At 39.9% G+C, this 21,462-nt stretch overlaps 1 protein-coding gene across 3 annotated transcripts in view; it reads left to right on the top strand.

Moving 5' to 3' along the window:
• Positions 1 to 6: 6 nt before the first annotated feature.
• The window catches only part of ERO1A (endoplasmic reticulum oxidoreductase 1 alpha), a 52,364-nt gene continuing 30,908 nt past the window's right edge, over positions 7 to 21,462 (top strand). For all 3 annotated transcript variants that reach the window (XM_046647251.1, XM_046647252.1, XM_046647250.1), the window contains exons 1-4: positions 7 to 207; positions 8,140 to 8,259; positions 8,990 to 9,073; positions 13,761 to 13,799. In XM_046647251.1, the coding sequence (XP_046503207.1) occupies positions 94 to 207; positions 8,140 to 8,259; positions 8,990 to 9,073; positions 13,761 to 13,799 (357 nt within the window). In that variant the 5' untranslated portion in view covers positions 7 to 93. The remainder of the gene's footprint in view (positions 208 to 8,139; positions 8,260 to 8,989; positions 9,074 to 13,760; positions 13,800 to 21,462) is intronic.

The following is a 21,462-nucleotide window of genomic DNA, read 5'->3' as shown; positions in this document are numbered from 1 at the left end:
GGGGCCGGGCCGCGCGGGCTTCATCTGCGGGCGCGCGGCCGGCGCCGGTGTCGGGGTCTCGGAGGCGCGGGGCGACGAGCGGCCGGAGCGGCTATGGGCCGCCGCTGGGGCCTCCTGGTCGGCGTCTTGGGCGCCGTGTGGCTGCTCGGCTCGGGCCAGGGCGGGCGGCAGCCCGCGGAGTCGGCGGCGCAGAGGTGCTTCTGCCAGGTGAGGCCGTGCGCGGCGTGCGGGCCGGGCCGGGCCGGGCGGCGGGGGCCCTTTCGCGTCTGCACCCGCCCGGAAGGGGCGCCTGAGCACCCGCTCCCCGGCGGGCGGGGGCCGGTCTCCCAGCGCCGCCGGGACCCGGGCGCGCCCCCCGGCTCTCCGGCTCAGGCGGGAGGCGTGGGCGCGCGCTGCAGGTTGGTGCCCGGTTCATCTGTACACTTTTCTGGGTCTCTCCTGCCCGGGGAGGGTGTGCACAGTGTGCATGCACACTCAGTATTTGTTATTTTCGCAGAACCTGGGTTTTTATAACTTCTCACTGGACCTGGAACTCTGTGTGCTGTGCTTTGCTGGGTGCCTTTGCCAGCCTCTCTGGCCGGGACACCCTTTGGTCGGCGGGCTGCTCTCAGAGCTCTTGTCAGGCAACGTAGTGGCTTCGTGTGACCTTCTTGTGTCTAAGCCTAACTGCCTGCTGTCTTTGGGGCCGCCGCTGCCCTGTGTCTCCTTGCTCTGTGTGTCCTCTCTTTTTCTTGAATGTGGTGAGATTCTCTGACCCTGACACCCATACAACTGGTCTGAATTGGGAGGATGGTCCTTAGTCCTCAGGGCACGAGTCCAAGTTTGCTATGATCATTTCCTTCTGCTAGTAAGAGATGTGGGTTCCTTGAGCAAAAAATTCGAAGAAACTTACAGGTTTCTGGATCTACAGTATCTCGTATTTTAATATTATTACTCACCTTTTGGTTGGCTTCTGTTGATAAAAATTACGTTTGATACAAAATGGAGGGTGGGCATCCGAATTGTTCCTTTTAAGTGGATTTTACTGTATATTATCAGAAATAACATTTTGTGTGTGTAGGGGGAATGATACTCTTTCACAGAGGAAAGGAGCACTTTATTATGAGAAGAAGATTGATCGCTTTCACTGTTTTAGATTCTTGGATTTCCTTATTTTGCTGAGAGTTTTGGGAGCTGAGGTGTTATCCGGGAACGTGTAAGGGAGTTGAAAGGAAATTGCTGCTTTACAACTAAGAGTTTGAAAAGCTCCTTTTCCTTCAGTGGTTGCAAACAGCATGCAATCAAGGACTTAAAAGGAACAAGGGTCATTTTTCTTCTGATTACAAATATACGGTAACACAAAGTTCAAACATTTAAAAAATAAGTAAAGTAGAAATAAATACCTTTAAAATAAGGTATTGAGAGAAGATGTCCAATGTAACATTTTTAACTACATTCTAGAGATTTGGATAATGATATAAAAGTACCTATTGAGCTTTTCAACTTTGACTTTTTTCCCCAAATGACCTTTTTAGATATCTGATTAAAATTGGAGAGCTTTTAGTTTTTTACGTTTATTTTCTTTTTCTTTTGATTAGTGTTTAAGCTTTTTTCCCCTTTCATAATATTTTCAAGATTTAAATTCTCCCCCAACACAAAAGTTTCTTAGTCCTCCTTGTTTTCCTTTTAGAACAAGAGTGGTATCTGTTTTTCTTTTCAGAGTCAACTTTTAAAAATAAATTGAGGGTCACATAATAAAAAACAATTTTAATGGAAATTTAAAATGATCTACTTAAACTTAAGAACAGAGACCATCAATTCTAATTCAATAAATGGAAAAAAAGTATATTTTAGTTACATTATGGTCAGTAATGGAAGGGGTGGGAGTAAGTGAAGAGGGGAGAGGGGACAGCGATGAATAGACATGAAGAGAAAAATGGAGACAAGCATATAGATTGCACACAAAAATAGAAGGAGAGAGAGATAAAAGAAAAAAATGGAGAAAGAACAGATAAGGGGAGATGAGTGGTGCAAATTATTCATTCAACAAACATTTATAAACACTGTACATTGATCTGAATGTTTGGAATACATATGGCGTGATCCCTGCCCTGAAGAGCTTACAGTTTAGTAAATCATGTTCTTTGGGGCTTGGGGAGAGGCGAGGATCCTAAGCATTTAAAAAAACAAGTTAGTAAATATTGCTAGAAACTAAATTTTCATCTGAAGTTTGGAAATGCAAGTTAAAGTCTTCTGTGGTTCTGTTTGCAGTATCCATTAAGCTGCGGAACCCTGTTGATTCTGTTTTGTTCATAGTGTGTCCCTTTTCTCACTTCCTGTTGCCCATCTCTCGTCCCGCTCTGCCCTGAGTTACCAACGCTATCTCCCTGGTCACCCTGTTGCATAGGTGTCTGGCTTGTAGTAGGGGTTTAGTTAACAGAATATCAGCTCTGATTTGAGCCAGAGCAGCATGGGTTAGTTATTCCACCTTAGAAAGTCACTGAAGTAAAGTGTTCAAAGCTCTACAAATAATCAGATTAAATCCAACAAGCATTTATTGAGGCCTACTGTGAACAGTTTTGAGAGGTCAAAAAATGAATTAAAAAATAAAAAATTAGTCCCAATTCTTGACCCTCCAGAATACTGACCCTGGCACGCAATTGTGCTTATGTATTATGGAAATTACAATACAAGATGTGAACACTATGCTACCAGGAGTATATTCTGTTAATCGTTCTGTTAGCAAGCCATTTGCACATTTTTCTGGACTCCGTCTTTCAGATCGGGTCACAACTCCAAATGAATCTTTAAACTTAGTCGGTTATACATATGTTAGTTGACATCAAATCCTACTAGAACCATTTTTACTGAATGTTGTAAATTCTCTTGATAACAGTGCTTCAGTGTTAGCTGCTCAAAATAAGTTATCAATTGCCTGGGACTTGTAAATCTTCCTTATGTATGACCTCCCCCCTCCATTTTATCCTATTAAAATTTTTTTATACAGAAAATTAGCTTTTTTTCCTTTTGGTATACAAGCCTATGAAGCTTAACACATGTATAGTTTGTGTAAACAATTCCTTTATTTAAACCCAAATAGTAGTTGTTGTAGTAGATATGGGCTTGAACTAAATGATGACTTTTCTGAGTTTCTTATTTCTTTTTGACAGTTATTGCCCTATTGTATCATTAGAGAGAATGAATGCAACAGAACTTTAGTCCCAATACATGGACTCCCTGGATACATTTTAAAGAAATAGCCTCAGAAGAGATATTGAAGCTCAGATATGGAGGCAGTATGGACATCTTTTTTCATTTAAATTAGTTAAAAACGAATTTGTAAACTTTTATATACTCAAAGTATTTTATTAACCTTGCTGTGATTTGTGCTGATGCCACTCAGCTCCACTTGCTTGAGGGCAGTGAAGCTCTGTCAGGCCAGTGGAGGGGCGCAGTGCGCGTGACCCGCAAAGGCTGCCCCAAGCATGGATCACTGTGTGCGTGGAGTGCCTTGTAGATGTGCTCTGCATACATGTTTTAGCAGATTTACCTGTTGGTGTCCTCTTTAGGTCAACTTGAAAAATAGCTTTTGTTTGTTAGTCAGAGTGCCTGGGCCACGGAAGAGACACTTGATAATATGTCGGGTGGTGGATGGAAATAAGCCCAGAATTAAACCTTAAGTCAGAGGGATCTTTGAAACAGGTTGTACTGGTGAGATGTCCGTCAACTCGGAGTGCTTGCTACATTCCAGACTTTTCTGAGCAAAGCGTGTGGAATGAAGCATGTTTCACACTGGTTGTCATAGTTTGGGTCATTTAACAACAACGTAAAGTTCTAGCAAGACCAAGACTTTAAAGCAGAAATAGCTCTTAGCATTCCATCTCTTTACAATGATGCCTGCCACCGGTCTAGAATCTTTGGTGTTTCTATGCTTCCATGAACAGAGTTGTTCCAGTCTACTCTGTCAATGAATGAATACTTTTCATGTTCTTTTTTATGGTCACAGAACACAATAAAATTAAATACCACTAAAGTTCTCTGGCAAATAAAGCACACTTTGAGCACTTTTAAATCATATTTTATACAAGTCTGAGGAATATGTTCTTACGGTCCTTTGGAAGAAAATGACAATCTGTCTTAGGACTAGAAGTTGTTGGGACACAAGGAAACCACTTAGAGACTTTTTTGTTTTGTCTTTCACTGCAAGCTAAAGGGTCCCTCTAACCGGAGAATGGTGAACAAGCAGGCCAGCATTGTTTCCTCTGCTTTTGCCTTTTGTATTTGGGTATTTGGTCCCGACCAGTCAGAGTCAATGGAGAGAGTAATTGATCCCCACCTCTGGTCACTTTTGGTTACCTAGTTCTATGTTCCCTTGGGGCTACCGATGTAAAATTTTTAGAAAAATTTTAAGTGCAAACTTGGCCGTTTTTTTCTTATTCATTAAAAAAAAAATGGTTGTGGATTGCTTTGGGGCATAGTGAGATCCCTTTCACTGGAAGCATTTAAGCAGCGGTAGGGTAATCATAGTGAGATATTTACTGGGCATTTACTGGATGCCGTTTTGTCTTGATATCAACTCTTTGAGATGAGAACTATTATTATTTCTGTTTTGTGTTTGGATGGGAAACTGAGTCCTAGAGAGGTTAAAAAATGTGGGTGAGGTCTACAATTAGTAAGCAGCAGAGATGGAAGTCAACTCTGGAAGGTCTGACTCCAAGGCCTGCATTACTCACCACTGTTACTCGCTGCCTCCTCCTGAAGGTCTGTGGGTGGGGATCTCTGTGTTGCTTGGGAGTTGCAATAGAAGGCTTCAGAGGCTTTCCACTAGGAGTTTAAAGTGGTGATGTTATGAGTCAGGCCTACCTTGGGCCTTCTATCTACTATCCCTCAACTAAGGCCTTTTAATTGCCACGTATTTTTGCCCCCTACCCAAGGCTGAGTGTCACCTGAAGCCTGGAGCAGCCAGCTACACATTTTACCTTGTATCAGTGACTGTGGTGTGGGGGGTGGCGGGGGTGGTGCATTTAAAAAAAATTCAGATTCCTGTGGGAGACCCTGTGTTCAGTTTCCCTTTGGGAGATGGCACAGTAGGTCTTTAAGCAGCCTTAGCACATTCTGAAGCACAGCATCAAGTCCTCCTTGTTACTGATCCGCACATCTTTTGGTCTTACTTTAGGTAATAGGACGTTACTTTGTTTCCAAGATTCTGCCCTGGGTGTATTTCCTGAGACTCTATTCTGGTGATATCCCTGGTTCTCTACTTTCTAGAACTGGGCCTGGCATCAAACCTGGCAGACTTCCTGCTTGGGATTAGGTTCTGCTGCCTGTTGGCAGGTGTATCTGAATGGTCAGATGGCTTGGATTTCCAGGTATCTTCCTATCGCTCCTTTGCTGATCTCTTTCCATCTATTGAAACTCCTGCCACCCTGCTCTTCCTTCTTAGCTGCCCTGTTACCCGTTGTTGTAGTTGGGAATACCTCCTACTCAGTTTCTAAGGTAAGGGGCACATGGTTTTTAAGTCTGCCACTGTCCCGCCCTCTCTCCCCTGAGGTCTCTGGGCTGTAAGCTGCCACAGCTTTGGAGGCATCTTTCATTCCTTTCTGGTTTGGGGCTTGTTATAGCTTCCCTTGTAATTAGGATATCGGTTGGTAGACTGGAGCGTGCAAAGGGCGGTTCACCTTTGCTGCTTGCCTTCCTTGCTCTGTGATGCATTCCTGCCACTTGTGCTTATGTGGTCTGGGGCACTGAGAACCACCATAGGTGATGGGTGGTACCTAGTTATAATTAGACAGTGCAGTGCTGGTCTCCAGTGAATGAGAGTGACAATGGACAGCATTCATTCATTCATTCACCCACCCGTTCCACAGATAATTATTAAGCATTTACTGTGTGCCTTCTAGAAGTACAGTGCTAAGTACTAGAAATACAGAGATGAACAAACATGATTTTGCTTTTAAGGATTTTAAACTCTAGTGGGTGGGAGTGAAATAGATAAATTCAATTCAGTGAGGTAATTCTTATGTAGGAATATGTGAAGGGTCATGGGAGAGACAGGTAACTCAGCAGGTGGTGAGTGGTACCCAAGGGGCAGTTTCCCCAAAGAGGGCCTGAACCAAGTCTTTTTTTTTTTTTAAAGATTGGCACCTGAGCTAACATCTGTTGCCAATCTTCTTTTTTCTTCTTCTTCTTCTCCCCAAGGCCCCCCAGTACATAGTTGTAGGTCCTTCTGGTTGTTCTGTGTGGGTCGCTGCTTCAGCATGGCCTGGTGAGCAGTGCCATGCCCGCGCCCAGGATCCAAACCAGTGAAACCCCAGGCCACCAAAGTGGAGCATATGAACTTAACCACTCGGCCACTGGGCTGGCCCCAGTGAGCCAAGTCTTGAAGATAGATTTTTACCTAAAAAATGAATTCCTTGTGGGGGAAAAATGGATTGCTTCAAACTATTCCTCTTGTTTTTTCCATGTTTGTTTCATTTTGTGACTTAAGGTCTCTACTTTCCATGTGTCCCTTTGACCTCTGCAGTCTGTGCCTGTTACTCTTTGTGTAATAATTTGCGTCCAAAGGGAGAAACAGTAGCTATTTGATGTCCTTAGAAGTTCTGCTTTTGAGGCTCAAAAGAAAGAGGGTTGAAAAATCAAATCATCTGTTTTAGAAGCACTTCTGTTGGTATTCGAAATTAGGCCTCTAATATTATTGTGTACGCAGAGGACTTTTAACAAGAAACAAGGATAAATTTGCATATAAAATGAAAATAGTTATTACAGTGACAAAATTTGTAGATCAGATTTCTAGAAACTGAATTATTAGTTAGTCCAAAACAAATAAGACCAGGGAAATTGGTACAAAATCTTAGCTCTTGAATATTGCTGTCATCATCCAAAGTTTTCTTATCTTTTAACTGAAAAATTTCCATTAGTGTTTTGTGATGTTTTAAAATTAAAAGGAAGTGTAGGATTTTACATATACCAAAGGGAAGACCTAAACACAGTATTTCATTACAGTATTGTTTATTTACTTTCTTACCAGTAGATTTTTAAATTATTTTTTTGTTGGCAGTGTCTCCCTAAAATATAATCCCAAGCAGTTTATAACGCAAATATCCAGACGAAAGTATGATAAGGATCTGTTTTCTGCAGCATGCTGTATATTTAACAAATTTTTTCTAGTTACTTTTCTTAAATCATGATGTATTTGTTACTTACTTAAAGCAATGTTTAATTAATTCTGTTAGATGTTTGCCTAACCCCAAATAAACATCTAAGAATTTTAGTTTCACATCTGATAACATAGTCTGATTATAATAATTATTATCAGTTTTAAGCATTTGAAGATCAAGATTGACTTTTTGGTTGATTTGCTATCTTAGTGTTGCTAATGATAAGTAATTTCTAAGCACCATTTCAAACTTGCAAAAATTGTCATGGCCCAATATATGAGGGTTGTTAGATCCTTATAATAAATTATTGTTTCTCTTATAAATTTAGTATCACTTCTTTTTTATACATTCACCAAGCTTGTCTCTGGCGTACACATCCTGTTGGAAACTAAAATAAAAGGAAGACAGAGACAATTGAATTATAAGAATATAGAACCTCAGGAAAGCCAAGGATGTGGATGCACCTGGGCTTTGGGAAAGAAGGGTGGAAGTGGGGCTGGAAAACCCCAGGGAACCCAGGTAGCGTCTATTGTCTTTCTCCTTTCTCTGCTTCTCTATGTATCTTTTAAAATCTTTCCTGTCTGCTAACTGGCTCATGTATTCCTCAATTCACAGGGTGGAGTATGGTCTGAGTTTACTGGTCTAGCCACAAGGAGAGACATCTCTCCCTCTTGGTGTCAATTCCAGGTTCCTGGAGAATGCACCATGACCTGGTTTGGGTCAGACGCCCACCCCTGGTCAGGCCTGGAGGGCAGGGTTACACACTGGCTGCAGGGGACCATCTCTTTGCATGCATGCATGTGTGCGTGTCCGCGTGTGCGTCATTATGAGCTCAGTACACCCTACAAAAGGTATCCACTGCATTCTTCTAGGTTATTGTCATACCCTATCTCAGAAAATTATGGAGAGGAGGGAGGATAAGGGTTCGTCGTACCCATGTGAGCAAGAAGAACCCTGTTGCTCTAAGACATTCTGATTTAATATTTCATTTTCTTTGTAACAGGTTAGTGGTTACTTGGATGATTGTACCTGTGATGTTGAAACCATTGATAGATTTAATAACTACAGGCTTTTCCCAAGACTACAAAATCTTCTTGAAAGCGACTACTTTAGATATTACAAGGTATTTTTATTTTTAACTTTTTGTATATGAATACTTAAAGTTTAATGGATAATACATTTTCTTAGGGATTACCAAGCTTCAAAATTGTGGCTGTTATTTAAAATTCCATTTGCAAGAGTGAACCATGTGGTTTTGAAACCACTCATTGGATACTTTTAATAAATGAGTTTTGTGCTCTAGAGTTAGAAACCAGTTGGTTAAATTGAAGTTAGAACAGAAACTATTATATTATTATCAAAATTGTGAGTTTATAATTTTCTAAAACATCAGATTGACTCCAATTAATCAAAATAATTAAATATTTTTCAGAAGAGGCAAGACTTTATTCTGACCTATATTTTTTTATCAAGTCACTTGTGATATTTTATCTTGAGATATTTACTGAAAGAATTTAGAAAACTTGATCATTGGAGTGTGTAGTTACAGTCTGATTTCACAATTGTCTGACTCTTATTTGCTTAAAAAGAGTATTAATTGAGCATTGATGCTGTGAGCTGCTTTGGCTCCTAGTTGCCATCTCTGCAGCATCTGTTTAGCAGCAGTCTCTGTCTTTCTAACCAATCTACCAATTTACTTATACCAGCTACACATTTATGCAATTACTAGAACTTGACAACTAGTAAGTGTAAGAAATAGAAGAATTGCAGTTGATAACTTGAGCAGCATATAGTGTCATAATTATAATCTTGAGATTCTTATTTTTATAACTTTTTCTGTTATCATCTTACAGGTAAACCTGAAAAGGCCGTGTCCTTTCTGGAATGACATCAGCCAGTGCGGAAGAAGAGACTGTGCTGTCAAGCCTTGTCAATCGGTAAGAACCATGTATACATTTAAGAACTGTTACATCTTTTTTCAAATAATTGTAACTTTTTAAGAGGGGCCAATATAATTCAACCAATATTTCAATCCTTAGATTAAATATAATGTTTAAGATTTACATATTAAACTTACAAATATAAAACCTATTTTGAATTATTCTGCCTTCCTAATAATAGAATTTAAATTCTGTGGTTAATATAATCCTTGGACTTATTAGTGAGATTAATAGTTCTTTTTGCTTGATATTTGTTTTTCTTCTTACATCTTATCCAAAGTTATGTTTACAGTATAATAAAGTGAAATTGATCAAGGTATAAACAAAATCTCTTGCCTTTTTTGTGGGTGTATTATTTTCCTTGGATTTCCTTGGGTGGGGAGGAGTTGGATAAAACATCTGGTTTTACTTAGAAATACTCAGAGCTTTAAAATTTGAAGTGTTTTACTCTGAAAGCAGAGAATTTTAAACTTTTCACTAAAGTCTTTTTTTCCTTTTAAAAGTATATATTTTGTCTTTTTTTATTGTGATAAAATATATATGACGTAAAGTTTATCACTTCAACCATTTTTAAGTGTGCAGTTCACTGGCATTCAGTACATTCACACTGTTGTGTTACCATCACTGCCATCCATCTCCAGAACTTTTTGTCTTCCCAGACTGAAACTCCAGCTCATTAAATAATAACTCCTTATCCCCCCTCCCTCTAGCCCCTGGTAACCACTGTTCTACACTCTGAGTCTGACTACTCTAGGTACCTAATATAAGGGGAAGCATTGCAGTATTTGTCCTTTGGTATCTGGCTTATTTAACGTGGCATAATGTTTTCAAGGTTTATCCATATTGTAGCATGTATTAGAAGTTTATTCCTTTTTAAGGCTGAATAATATTCTACTGTACGTGAATACCACATTCTGTTTATACATTCACCTGTTGATTGACTTTTGGGTTGTTTCCACCTTTTGGTGATTGTGGATAATGCCTCTGTAAATGTGGGTGTGCAAATATCTGGCTCCCTACTTTCAGTTCTTTTGAGTGTATACCCAGAAGTAGAATTGCTGCATCATTTAGTAATTCTGTGTTTAACTTTTTGAGGAACACAGTGCTGTCTTCCATAGTGGCTGCACCATTTTACATTCCCACCAGCAGTGCACAAGGGTTCCAATTTCTCCACATCTTCACTAATACTTGCTATTTTCTATTTTTTGGATAATAGCCATACTAATGAGTGTGAAGTGGTAGTGTAGTTTGGAGCAGTTTATTTTTATACATGTAAATATTGCTGTATAGACCTATCTAGCATGGGGAATTAGGCAAATGTAAAATATTATTTATGGTTTTTTTTTCGTTAGATGAATGAGAATCATGTTTTTAGTTATATTAATCCTCATAAACACAGCTTTTTGAAAATTCAAGGATTAACTTGTGAAACATCTTACTATGATTAAAGCATGAGCATATCATTAAAGTGATATTACCAATTTAAATGTTTCGTTTTATTTCATAAGTTCTTGCATTTATATTTAGTAATAAGGAAAAAATCAGTTGGAGAAATTCAAGTTTACCAATAACTTATTTATGTGACTTATTAAGCATGCTAAAAATATGGTACTTAATACAAGCATTTAATTGGACTGTTTAATTGCATGGGCTATTATTAACATTAGTCAGAACAAGTAAATAATTTTACAATTACTGCCAATTTGAATCTCATCTTGAAATAGCAATTATTTCTGATTATTGTTAGTGAAGTATAGGATGAAGGGGTGCCATCTTGAGAAGAAGATGGGAGGGGATAGAAAGCCTGACGGTTGTTTAGCATAAAGTAATAGCTTATGGACTCCCAGGGTGACAGACTGATGGATGAGATTTATTTTATTGTAAATCCTAGAGAAAACAACCAATTTTAGCATTTAAGAAATGCTAAAACATAGATGTTTGACTTGAACTCATAGATATACTAAAAAAGAATCAGGTAAAAGTTAGCAATTGTACCGAGAAACTGAGACAGAATCTGGTTATTTCAGCTTCTGCAGAAGTGGAGCAGGGTGCCTTTCATGCCGGTACTTTGTTTTTTTCTTGAACTGGTTTTATGATGGAGAGAAGGCTTAAAAGATAATTGGAAGATGTTTTTCCACTTAAAAATGTTCTTCATATGTATAGAAATGTTCTTCTTCAAAGATTGGCACCTGGGCTAACAACTGTTGCCAATCTTTTTTTTTTTCTTTCTGCTTTATCTCCCCCCCCCCCCCCCCCCGTAGACAGTTGTATATCTTAGTTGCATGTCCTTCTAGTTGTGGGATGTGGGATACCGCCTCAACGTGGCCTGACGAACGGTGCCATGTCTGCGCCCAGGATCCGAACCCTGGGTCGCCACAGCGGAGCGCGTGAACTTAACCACTCGGCCACGGAGCTGGCCCCAGAAATGTTCTTCATATGTAGCAGAGGCAGCATGATTAGACCCAAGATTTAGGAAGATAACTGGAAATATTGTGGAGATGGGGAAGTGGAAGATGAGGAGATGGAGAAGAGACTGGTAAAGAAATATCACTTAGCAATCGAATGTAATTTGGTTCAATAATGAATATTTTTTGAGGGCCTGCTCTGTGCCAGGACCTGGGCACATAAGATGAGTGTTTATCTGGAGGAGCCTATGGTTTAGTAGGGGAGAGAAACACTAAGTGGTCATTCCAACACAAGTGTGGTAGCCCAATAATAGAGATACACTGAAGGTCTACACAGTGGAAGCAGAAGGGAAGGGAGAGCAGGGGAGGAAGACACGGAGAAACTCCACTCCAAGTGACAGTGAAGGAGCGAACCGTTTACATTCCTCTTGGGACAATCCTGGCTCAATTCTGATTGTTCCTAAATAGGGCAGTCTGTCAGAAACAAATAGTGATTAAAATACTTTGAAATATGTGCTTCAGCCTAAATAATGAGCGTTCATAGCTCGCGTTTATATTGTACATTACTGATATCTTGACATCTCACTGTTGACATCTCACTTCAGTATGCATCTGAGAAAAAGGACGTTAATTCATGAACACAGCGCAATTATCACCAAAACAGTCATCCTTCTTAACCTAATATATGTACAAGGTTAAACAATTAACTCATTACTTCAGATGATCTTCTGGTTTACTTGTTAATACCCTTTTTGCTAAACAAGGAACCAAGACCAGTTTCCTTTTTGTCAACACTTTGATTTCCTTTTTTAGTTCATTTTTAGACTCAGTTCAGTTAATACCCTGGGACCCAGCAGGAAATAGAAGAAATAAATTGAAATTCTCTTCCTCATACTTGGTGCTTTAAAATCCATATCCTTTATTTGCATCCTGACTCCAGGGAGTATTTGAATGAGGCAGATGGTCTGCCCCAGAGGCTGGACTCTATAAGCTGAAAGACCAATTATTTCTTTCCTTTGCAATGATTCAAAACAATGTTCTTTCACCTCCATTATTAATTGGCCTATGTGAAAAAGAATAACAATATCCAGTGTTAGTCTAGGAATAAGAAATGAGCACTCTGGTCGTAAGTCTTTTTGGAGATCAATTCAGCAAATGTATCAAAAAAATTAAAAAGGTACATATTCTTTGACTTAGCAATTCTACCAGGAGTTTCTCTTACTAAAATAATTGGACAGATGTTCACTGATGACCATAAAGGAGTACTGAATATCGTAATGATGTCAGTTCTGCTGAAATTAGTCTATAAATTTGGCATGGTTTATTATATGAAAAAATTAGAAACCATCTAAATATCTGGCCATAGAAAATGAATATACATTGACCTAGTTCAAAGTCTGGGAGGGTACATAAAGTGATGGTCTCTGTGTGGGTCCTTCCCTTTGGGCAGGTGTAATCTGTTTCAGGAATATACTTAGCATTGGAAGAGCGCCCTGCAATTACATGATTGTCTCTACTCACAGCATCACTTTGAGGATAGGCAAATAGGTCCTGTAGTTAGTAAGTGGTCGACACATGGCTAAAAACCAGTACCATTTTCCTCTGAAATGAATTAGGGCTCCATAAAAATGGTTGATTCCAAGAGTGGAACAAGAAATATACAAGATGAGCCTGGAGTATCTTGTTGTAACAGAGAACGAAAAGTGCTCCTGAAGATTTCTGGGGTGATAGCAAAAGGGCAGAGGTGCAAACATCAAGGCAGCCCTTAGTGGGTCCCCTCGTGGCCAAACATGGGACAATTTGAGCCTCAGAAGGAGTAATAGCTAAGTAACTATTTTTACATTTCCATGCTGTAATACAATGTATGATCAGCAATCTGTGGAATAATTTGTTGAATTTTTTGTTTACTTTTAAGAAAGAATATAAAAACTGCCTAAGTATCCTCAGTTTAAAAATAATCTGTTAATTTCAATAATTTGTTTTATGAATTCTTCTCATATATCAGAGAAATTTAAAATATTTTTTCAGAGCCAGCCCTGATGGCCTAATGCTTAAAGTTCGGTACGCTCTGCCTCAGCAGCCCGGGTTCGGTTCCCGGCTGTGGAAGCACACCGCTCGTCCGTCAGTAGCCATGCTGTGGTGGCGGTGCACATAGAAGAACTAGGAGGACTTACAACTAGAATACACAACTAGATGCTGGGGCTTTAGGGAGGGAAAACAATTTTTTTTTTTCAGAATATAGAATAAATGTCATATAAAGCATTTTTTTTCTTTTTCAGGATGAAGTTCCTGATGGAATTAAATCTGTGAGCTACAAGGTATGTACATCTACTTATTAATGTGTCTAATATCTTAACAAGAAACTTGACAAAGTCGTGTCCTCTGCCAGCTGCTACGCCACTTCGCTGCTTCCCTTTACAGTGCAGCTCCTTGAGAGTTACTTGTACTCACTGTCTCTCACTCTTTGTTTTTTTCTTTTGTTCAATCTTTTATTATAGAAAGCATGAAAGAGAAATAAAAGTAGAGAAAAAAATTACGCAGCTCCAGCAGTTATCAGTGTATGGTCAGTCTGGTTATATCTGTACCTCCCACTTCATTCTCCCCATTATTTTAAAGCCAAACTCAGATAAATCATTTTATTTAAATACTTCATATACATCTCTAAGACAAAAAGACATTTAAAAAAAATAATCTCAATCAGGGTTCAGATGTCTCCTTGTTTCCTAAGTGCCATAATAGTTTGTCTGAAACAGAATTCAAACATACTCCACACATTGCATTTGGTTCATGTGTCTCTTCTGTCTCTTTCTCTCTGTGTTCTTTAATACGTTTTTAATTTTATGATATTTTTAGATTTACAGAAAAATTGTGAAGATAGAACAGAGTTTTCTTATACTCCCCCCAGTTTCTTTTATAATTAACATATTAGTATGGTACTTTTGTTACAATTAAAGAACCAATATTGATACATTATCACTAACTAAAGTCCATACCTTATTAAGATTTCCTTAGTTTTCTACCTGATCTCCTTTTTGTGTTCCAGGATCCCATCCAGGATACACGTTACATTTAGCAGTCACATCTCCTTAGGGTCCTCTTGGCTGTGACGGTTTGTCAAACTTTCTTTGTTCACAATAAGGTGTTTTTAAGGAGTACTAGTCAGATATTTTGTAGAACGTCCCTCAATTGGGATTTTGATGTTTTTCTCATGATGAGCCTGGGGTTATGTGTTTTTGGGAGGAAGACCACAGAGGTAGAGTGCCGTTTCCATCACATCATATCAAGGGTTCGTGTATCGACATGACTTCCACTGTTCATGTTGACCTTGATCACCTAGCTGAGGGAGTTCTTGTCAGGTGTCTCCACTGTAGATTTACTTTTTTTTGCTCCTTCCTTATGGTATTCTTTGGAAGTCACTTTGCTCAGCTCACGCTTAAGGAGTGCTTCATCTTTTTGAGGATATAAATTCTTCAGTGTGGGAGATTTGTATCTTCTCCCTCCATTTACTTATTTATTCAACTGTTTATTTATATCATGGGTATTTGTCTTATACTTTGGATTATTATTTAGTAGGACTTTATTTATTGCTCAAATTGTTCCACTTTTGGCCATTGGGAGCTTTTTTGGTTGGCTCCTGTGTTCCTTTGACATACCACCATCATTGTGTTTTTTTCTTTTTCTTTTTTTTTTTTTTAATTAATGTTATGATAGATTACAACTTTGTGAGATTTCAGTTGTACATTTTTGTTAGTCATGTTATGGGTACACCACTTCCCCCTTTGTGCCCTCCCCCCACCCCCCCTTTTCCCAGGTAACCACCGATCAGATCTCCTTATCAATATACTAACTTCCACCTATGAGTGGAGTCATATAGAGTTCATCTTTCTCTGACTGGCTTATTTCGCTTAACATAATACCCTCGAGGTCCATCCACGTTGTTGTGAATGGGCCAATTTTGTCTTTTTTTATGGCTGAGTAGTATCCCATTGTGTATATATACCACATCTTCTTTATCCAATCATCAGTTTCTGGGCATGTAGGTTGGTTCCACGTCTTGGCTATTGTAAATAATGCTGCGATGAACATAGGGGTGCAACGGACTCTTGAGATTTCTGATTTCAGGTTCTTAGGATAGATACCCAGTAATGGGATGGCTGGATCATAGGGTATTTCTATTTTTAACTTTTTGAGGAATCTCCATACTGTTTTCCATAGTGGCTGTACCAGTTTGCATTCCCACCAACAGTGTATGAGGGTTCCTTTTTCTCCACAACCTCTCCAACATTTGTCGCTCTTGGTTTTGGATGTTTTTGCCAATCTAACGGGTGTAAGGTGATATCTTAGTGTAGTTTTGATTTGCATTGCCCTGATGATTAGCGATGATGAACATCTTTTCATGTGTCTATTGGCCATATTCATATCTTCTTTTGAGAAATGTCTGTTCATGTCCTCTGCCCATTTTTTGATCGGGTTGTTTGTTTTTTTGTTGTTAAGCAGTGTGAATTCTTTGTATATTATGGAGATTAACCCTTTGTCGGATAAGTGGCTTGTAAATATTTTTTCCCAATTAGTGAGCTGTTTTTTTGTTTCAATCCTGTTTGCCTTGCCTTGAAGAAGCTCTTTAGTCTGATGAAGTCCCATTTGTTTATTCTTTCTATTGTTTCCCTTAACTGAGGAGTTATAGTGTCCGAAAAGATTCTTTTGAAACTGATGTCAAAGAGTGTACTGCCTATATTCTCTTCCAAAAGACTTATTGTCTCAGGCCTAATCTTTAGGTCTTTGATCCATTTTGAGTTTATTTTGGTGTGTGGTGAAAAAGAATGGTCAATTTTCAATCTTTTGCATGTGGCTGTCCAGTTTTCCCAGCACCATTTGTTGAAGAGACTTTCTTTTCTCCATTGTAGGCCCTCTGATCCTTTGTCGAAGATTAGCTGTCCATAGATGTGTGGTTTTATCTCTGGGCTTTCAATTCTGTTCCATTGATCTGTGGACCTGTTTTTGTACCAGTACCATGCTGTTTTGATCACTGTAGCTTTGTAGTATGTTTTGAAATCGGGGATTGTGATTCCACTGGCTTTGTTTTTCTTGCTCAGGATTGCTTTAGCAATTCGCGGTCTTTTGTTGCCCCATATGAATTTTAGGATTGTTTGTTCAATTTCTGTGAAGAATGTTCTTAGGATTCTGATTGGGATAGCATTGAATCTGTAGATTGCTTTAGGTAGTATGGACATTTTAACTATGTTTATTCTTCCAATCCATGTGCATGGAATGTCTTTCCATCTCTTTATGTCATCGTCAATTTCTTTCAAGAAAGTCTTGTAGTTTTCATTGTATAGATCCTTCACTTCCTTGGTTAAGTTTATCCCAAGGTATTTTATTCTTTTCGTTGCGATTGTGAATGGGATTGAGTTCTTGAGTTCTTTTTCTGTTAGTTCATTGTTAGTGTATAGAAATGCTACTGATTTATGCACGTTAATTTTATACCCTGCTACTTTGCTGTAGTTGTTGATTATTTCTAATAGTTTTTCTATGGATTCTTTGGGGTTTTCTATATATAAGATCATGTCGTCTGCAAACAACGAGAGTTTTACTTCTTCGTTACCTATTTGGATTCCTTTTATTTCTTTTTCCTGCCGAATTGCTCTGGCCAGCACCTCCAGTACTATGTTGAATAGGAGTGGTGAAAGTGGGCACCCTTGTCTTGTTCCTGTCCTCAGAGGGAAGGCTTTCAGTTTTTGTCCATTGAGTATGATGTTGGCTGTGGGTCTGTCATATATGACCTTTATTATGTTGAGGTACTTTCCTTCTATACCCATTTTATTGAGGGTTTTTATCATAAATGGGTGTTGCATCTTGTCGAATGCTTTCTCTGCATCTATTGAGATGATCATGTGGTTTTTGTTTTTCATTTTGTTGATGTAGTGTATCACGTTGATGGACTTGCGCATGTTGAACCATCCCTGTGTCCCTGGTATAAATCCCACTTGATCATGGTGTATAATCTTTTTGATGTATTGCTGTATTTGGTTTGCCAAAATTTTGTTGAGGATTTTTGCATCTATGTTCATCAGTGATATCGGCGTGTAGTTCTCCTTCTTTGTATTGTCCTTGTCAGGTTTGGGGATCAGAGTGATGTTGGCTTCATAGAATGTGTTAGGGAGTACTCCATCTTTCTCAATTTTCTGGAACAGTTTGAGAAGAATAGGTATTAAGTCTTCTTTGAATGTTTGTTAGAATTCTCCAGAGAAGCCGTCTGGTCCCGGACTCTTATTTTTGGGGAGGTTTTTGATTACCGTTTCTATTTCCTTACTTGTGATTGGCCTATTCAGATTCTCCATTTCTTCCTGATTCAGTTTGGGGAGATTGTAGGAGTCTAGGAATTTGTCCATTTCTTCCAGGTTGTTCAATTTGTTGGCATATAGTTTTTCATAGTATTCTCTTATGATCTCTTGTATTTCATTGGTATCTGTTGTGATTTCTCCTCTCTCATTCCTAATTTTATTAATTTGAGATTTCTCTCTTCTTTTCTTGGTGAGTCTGGCTAAGGGTTTGTCAATTTTGTTAATTCTTTCGAAGAACCAACTCTTTGTTTCATTGATCCTTTCTATTGTCTTTTTTGTTTCAATATCGTTTATTTCTGCTCTTATTTTTATTATTTCCCTCCTTCTACTGACTCTGGGCTTTGTTTGTTCTTCTTTTTCTAGTTCTGTTAGGTGTCGTTTGAGGTTGCTTATGTGAGCTTTTTCTTGTTTAGTGAGGTGAGCCTGAATTGCGATGAATTTCCCTCAGGACTGCTTTTGCTGCATCCCAAATGATTTGGTATGTTGTGTTCTCATTTTCATTTGTCTCCAGATAAAATTTGATTTCTTCTTTAATTTCTTCAATGATCCATTGTTCAGAAGCGTGTTGTTTAGTCTCCACATTTTTGCACCTTTCTCTGCTTTTTTCTTGTAGTTGATTTCTAGTTTAATAGCATTATGATCAGAAAAGATGCTTGATATTATTTCAACTCTCTTGTATTTATCGATGTTTGCTTTGTTTCCCAAAATATGGTCAATCCTTGAGAATGTTCCATGTGCACTTGAGAAGAATGTGTAACCTGCTGTTTTTGGATGAAGTGTTCTATGTATATCTATTAAGTCCATCTGGTCTAATTTTTCATTTAATTCTATTATTTCCTTGTTGATTTTCTGTCTGGATGTTCTGTCCATTGGTGTTAATGGTGTGTTGAGGTCCCCTACTATTATTGTATTGTTGTTGATGTCTTCTTTTAGTTCTATTAAGAGTTGCTTTACAAATTTTGGTGCTCCTGTGTTGGGTGCATATATATTTATAAGTGTTATGTCTTCTTGGTGGAGAGTCCCTTTTATCATTATATACTGTCCCTCTTTGTCTTTCTTTATCTGTTTTGCTTTGAAATCTACCTTGTCTGATATTAGTATAGCGACACCTGCTTTCTTTTGTTCATTATTAGCTTGGAGTATTGTTCTCCATCCCTTCACTCTGAGTCTGTGCTTGTCTTTGGGGCTGAGGTGTGTTTCCTGGAGGCAGCATATTGTTGGATCTTGTTCTTTGATCCATCCTGCCACTCTGTGTCTTTTGATTGGGGAGTTCAATCCATTTACATTGAGAGTGATTATTGAGATGTGGGGGCCTACCACTACCATTTTGTGTCTTGTTTTCAGGTTTTCTTCAATTTCCTTTGTTTCTCGTCCCATGGTTTAATCTGTTCTGATGACGAGCTGCTACTCTCTGTTGTTGTCCTTCCACTTATCTCCTCTGCTCTTGGTTTTGTAGCCCCTTTCTTTTTTTGGATTTTTCAGGAATGAGGGTTTTCCTGAGGATTTCCTGAAGAGGAGGTTTTGTGGCAATGAACTCCCTTAATTTTTGTTTATCTGGGAAAGTTTTTATTTCTCCATCGTATTTAAAGGATATTTTCGCTGGTTAGAGAATTCTCAGCTGTAGATTTTTGTCCTTCAGATTTTTGAATATATCATTCCACTCTCTTCTAGCCTGTAAAGTTTCTGCTGAGAAATCTGCTGATAGCCTGATGGGGGTTCCTTTGTAGGTTAGTTTCTTTTGCCTGGCTGTCCTTAATATTTTCTCCTTGTCGTTGACTTTTGCTAGCTTCACTACTATATGCCGTGGAGTTGGTCTTCTTTCATTGATAAAGTTTGGAGATCTATTGGCTTCTGTCACCTGAAGATCCATCTCTCTCACCAGATTTGGGAAGTTCTCAGCCATTATTTCTTTGAATAGGCTTTCTGCCCCTTTCTCCTTCTCTTCTCCCTCTGGTATACCTATAATCCTTACGTTGCATCTCCTAATTGTGTCTGATAATTCTCGGAGAGTTTCTTCATTTCTTTTTAGTCTTGCTTCTCTCTCCTCCCCTGCCTGCAGCAATTCTATATTGCCATCTTCCAAATTGCTAATTCTTTCCTCCATATTATCGGCCCTACTGTTCAGAGCATATAGATTTTTCTTAATCTCCTCTATTGTGTTCTTCATTTCCAATATTTCTGTTTGGTTCTTCTTTATCATATCAAACTCTTTTGTGACATAGCTCCTGAACTCGTTGAGTTGTCAGTCAGAATTCTCTCTTAACTCATTGAGTATTTTAATGATGGCGGTTTTGAAGTCATCATCATTTAGGTTATATATCTCATTTTCTTTGGGATTGTTTTCTGTGTATTTGTTATTTTCTTTCTGTTCTGGAGATTTAATGTATTTTTTCATATTGCTTGATGTTGTTGATTTGTGCCTCTGCATGGAGATAGAGTTTAGTTGCTCCTTTCACTTGTTTCAGCTGCTGTGGTGGGGGAGCAGCTGTTTATACTGCACCAACCAGGAACCCTGTCTGCAGTTGCTAACTGGGCCTGGGCCCCTCCTCGTAGTCCCAGTGGTCCTTTGGATTCCCTCCTCTGCCGTGGGGGCCGTCACAGGGGGGCTTCAGGCTGCTGGTGCCTACTGTTGCAGCCCACCTAGACGTGCTCCCTCCTTGGGGTCTGCAACGGTGTTATGGGCTTTTCCAGCGGCCAGGGGTGGGATCACTTATATTTGTCGCTCCGTTGCTGTCGGCACCCACAAAATCTCACTTGTCCACTATGGGTCGCAGCAGAGCTATTGGCATCTTCTACAGTCTGTGGTTAGTTCACCTAGCTATGCTACTTTTGTCCCGGGGTCTTCCAGCCTTGTGGCTGCCGGCTGGGTGCTTTCTACTGGTGCTGTGCAGAGGCTTTCCCTGAGGCTGCTGTGACCCTGTAGGGTTTCCCCCTAGGCTACGGAGCCGGGTCGCTGGAACTCCACCCAGCCCCAGTCCTGTTCCCCAGGAACTCGGGGAGCCCTTTGCCCTGTCTTGGGGGGATAGCCGGAGATCCTGATTTCAGTGGTAGCTGGTCAGCTGCTACCCTGCCTAATATTCTCCTCTCCGGGACCCTCCCAGTATTGTGGATGCTGGGCGTGGCCCCTCTGCTAATAGCAGACAGAGAGTTTTGTCTGCTGCCCGGGCAGAACTCTGGATCTTCCCCTCTGGGGCACGGAGCAGTCCTCTGGAGCTTCACCCAGCCCCAGTCCTCTCCAAGATCTCCGGCAATCCCTAGCCCCACAGGGCGGGCAACGGCAGCTGGAGGTCACTTCGCCCTCTGGGATTCTCTCCGGGACTTTCCTGGAGTTGAATGCTGGGCGTGGCCCCTCCGCTAATGGCAGACAGAGAGTTTTGTCTGCTGCCTGGGCAGAACTCTGGAGCTTCCCCTCCGGGGCGCAGAGCCGGCCTCTGGAGCTTCCCCCAGCCCCAGTCCTCTCCAAGATCTCCGGCAATCCCTAGTCCCACGGAGCGGGCACTGGCAGCTGGGGGTCGCCCCGCCCTCTGGGATTCTCTCCGGGACTTTCCCGGAGTTGAATGCTGGGAGTGGCCCCTCTGCTAATGGCAGACAGAGAGTTTTGTCTGTTGCCCGGGCAGAACTCTGGAGCTTCCCCTCCGGG

Source organism: Equus quagga, chromosome 20 (genome assembly GCF_021613505.1).
Source record: "Equus quagga isolate Etosha38 chromosome 20, UCLA_HA_Equagga_1.0, whole genome shotgun sequence".
Lineage (NCBI taxonomy): Eukaryota > Metazoa > Chordata > Mammalia > Perissodactyla > Equidae > Equus > Equus quagga.
Note: the sequence above shows the minus strand (reverse complement) of the source record. Positions and strands in the feature narration are given on the sequence as shown.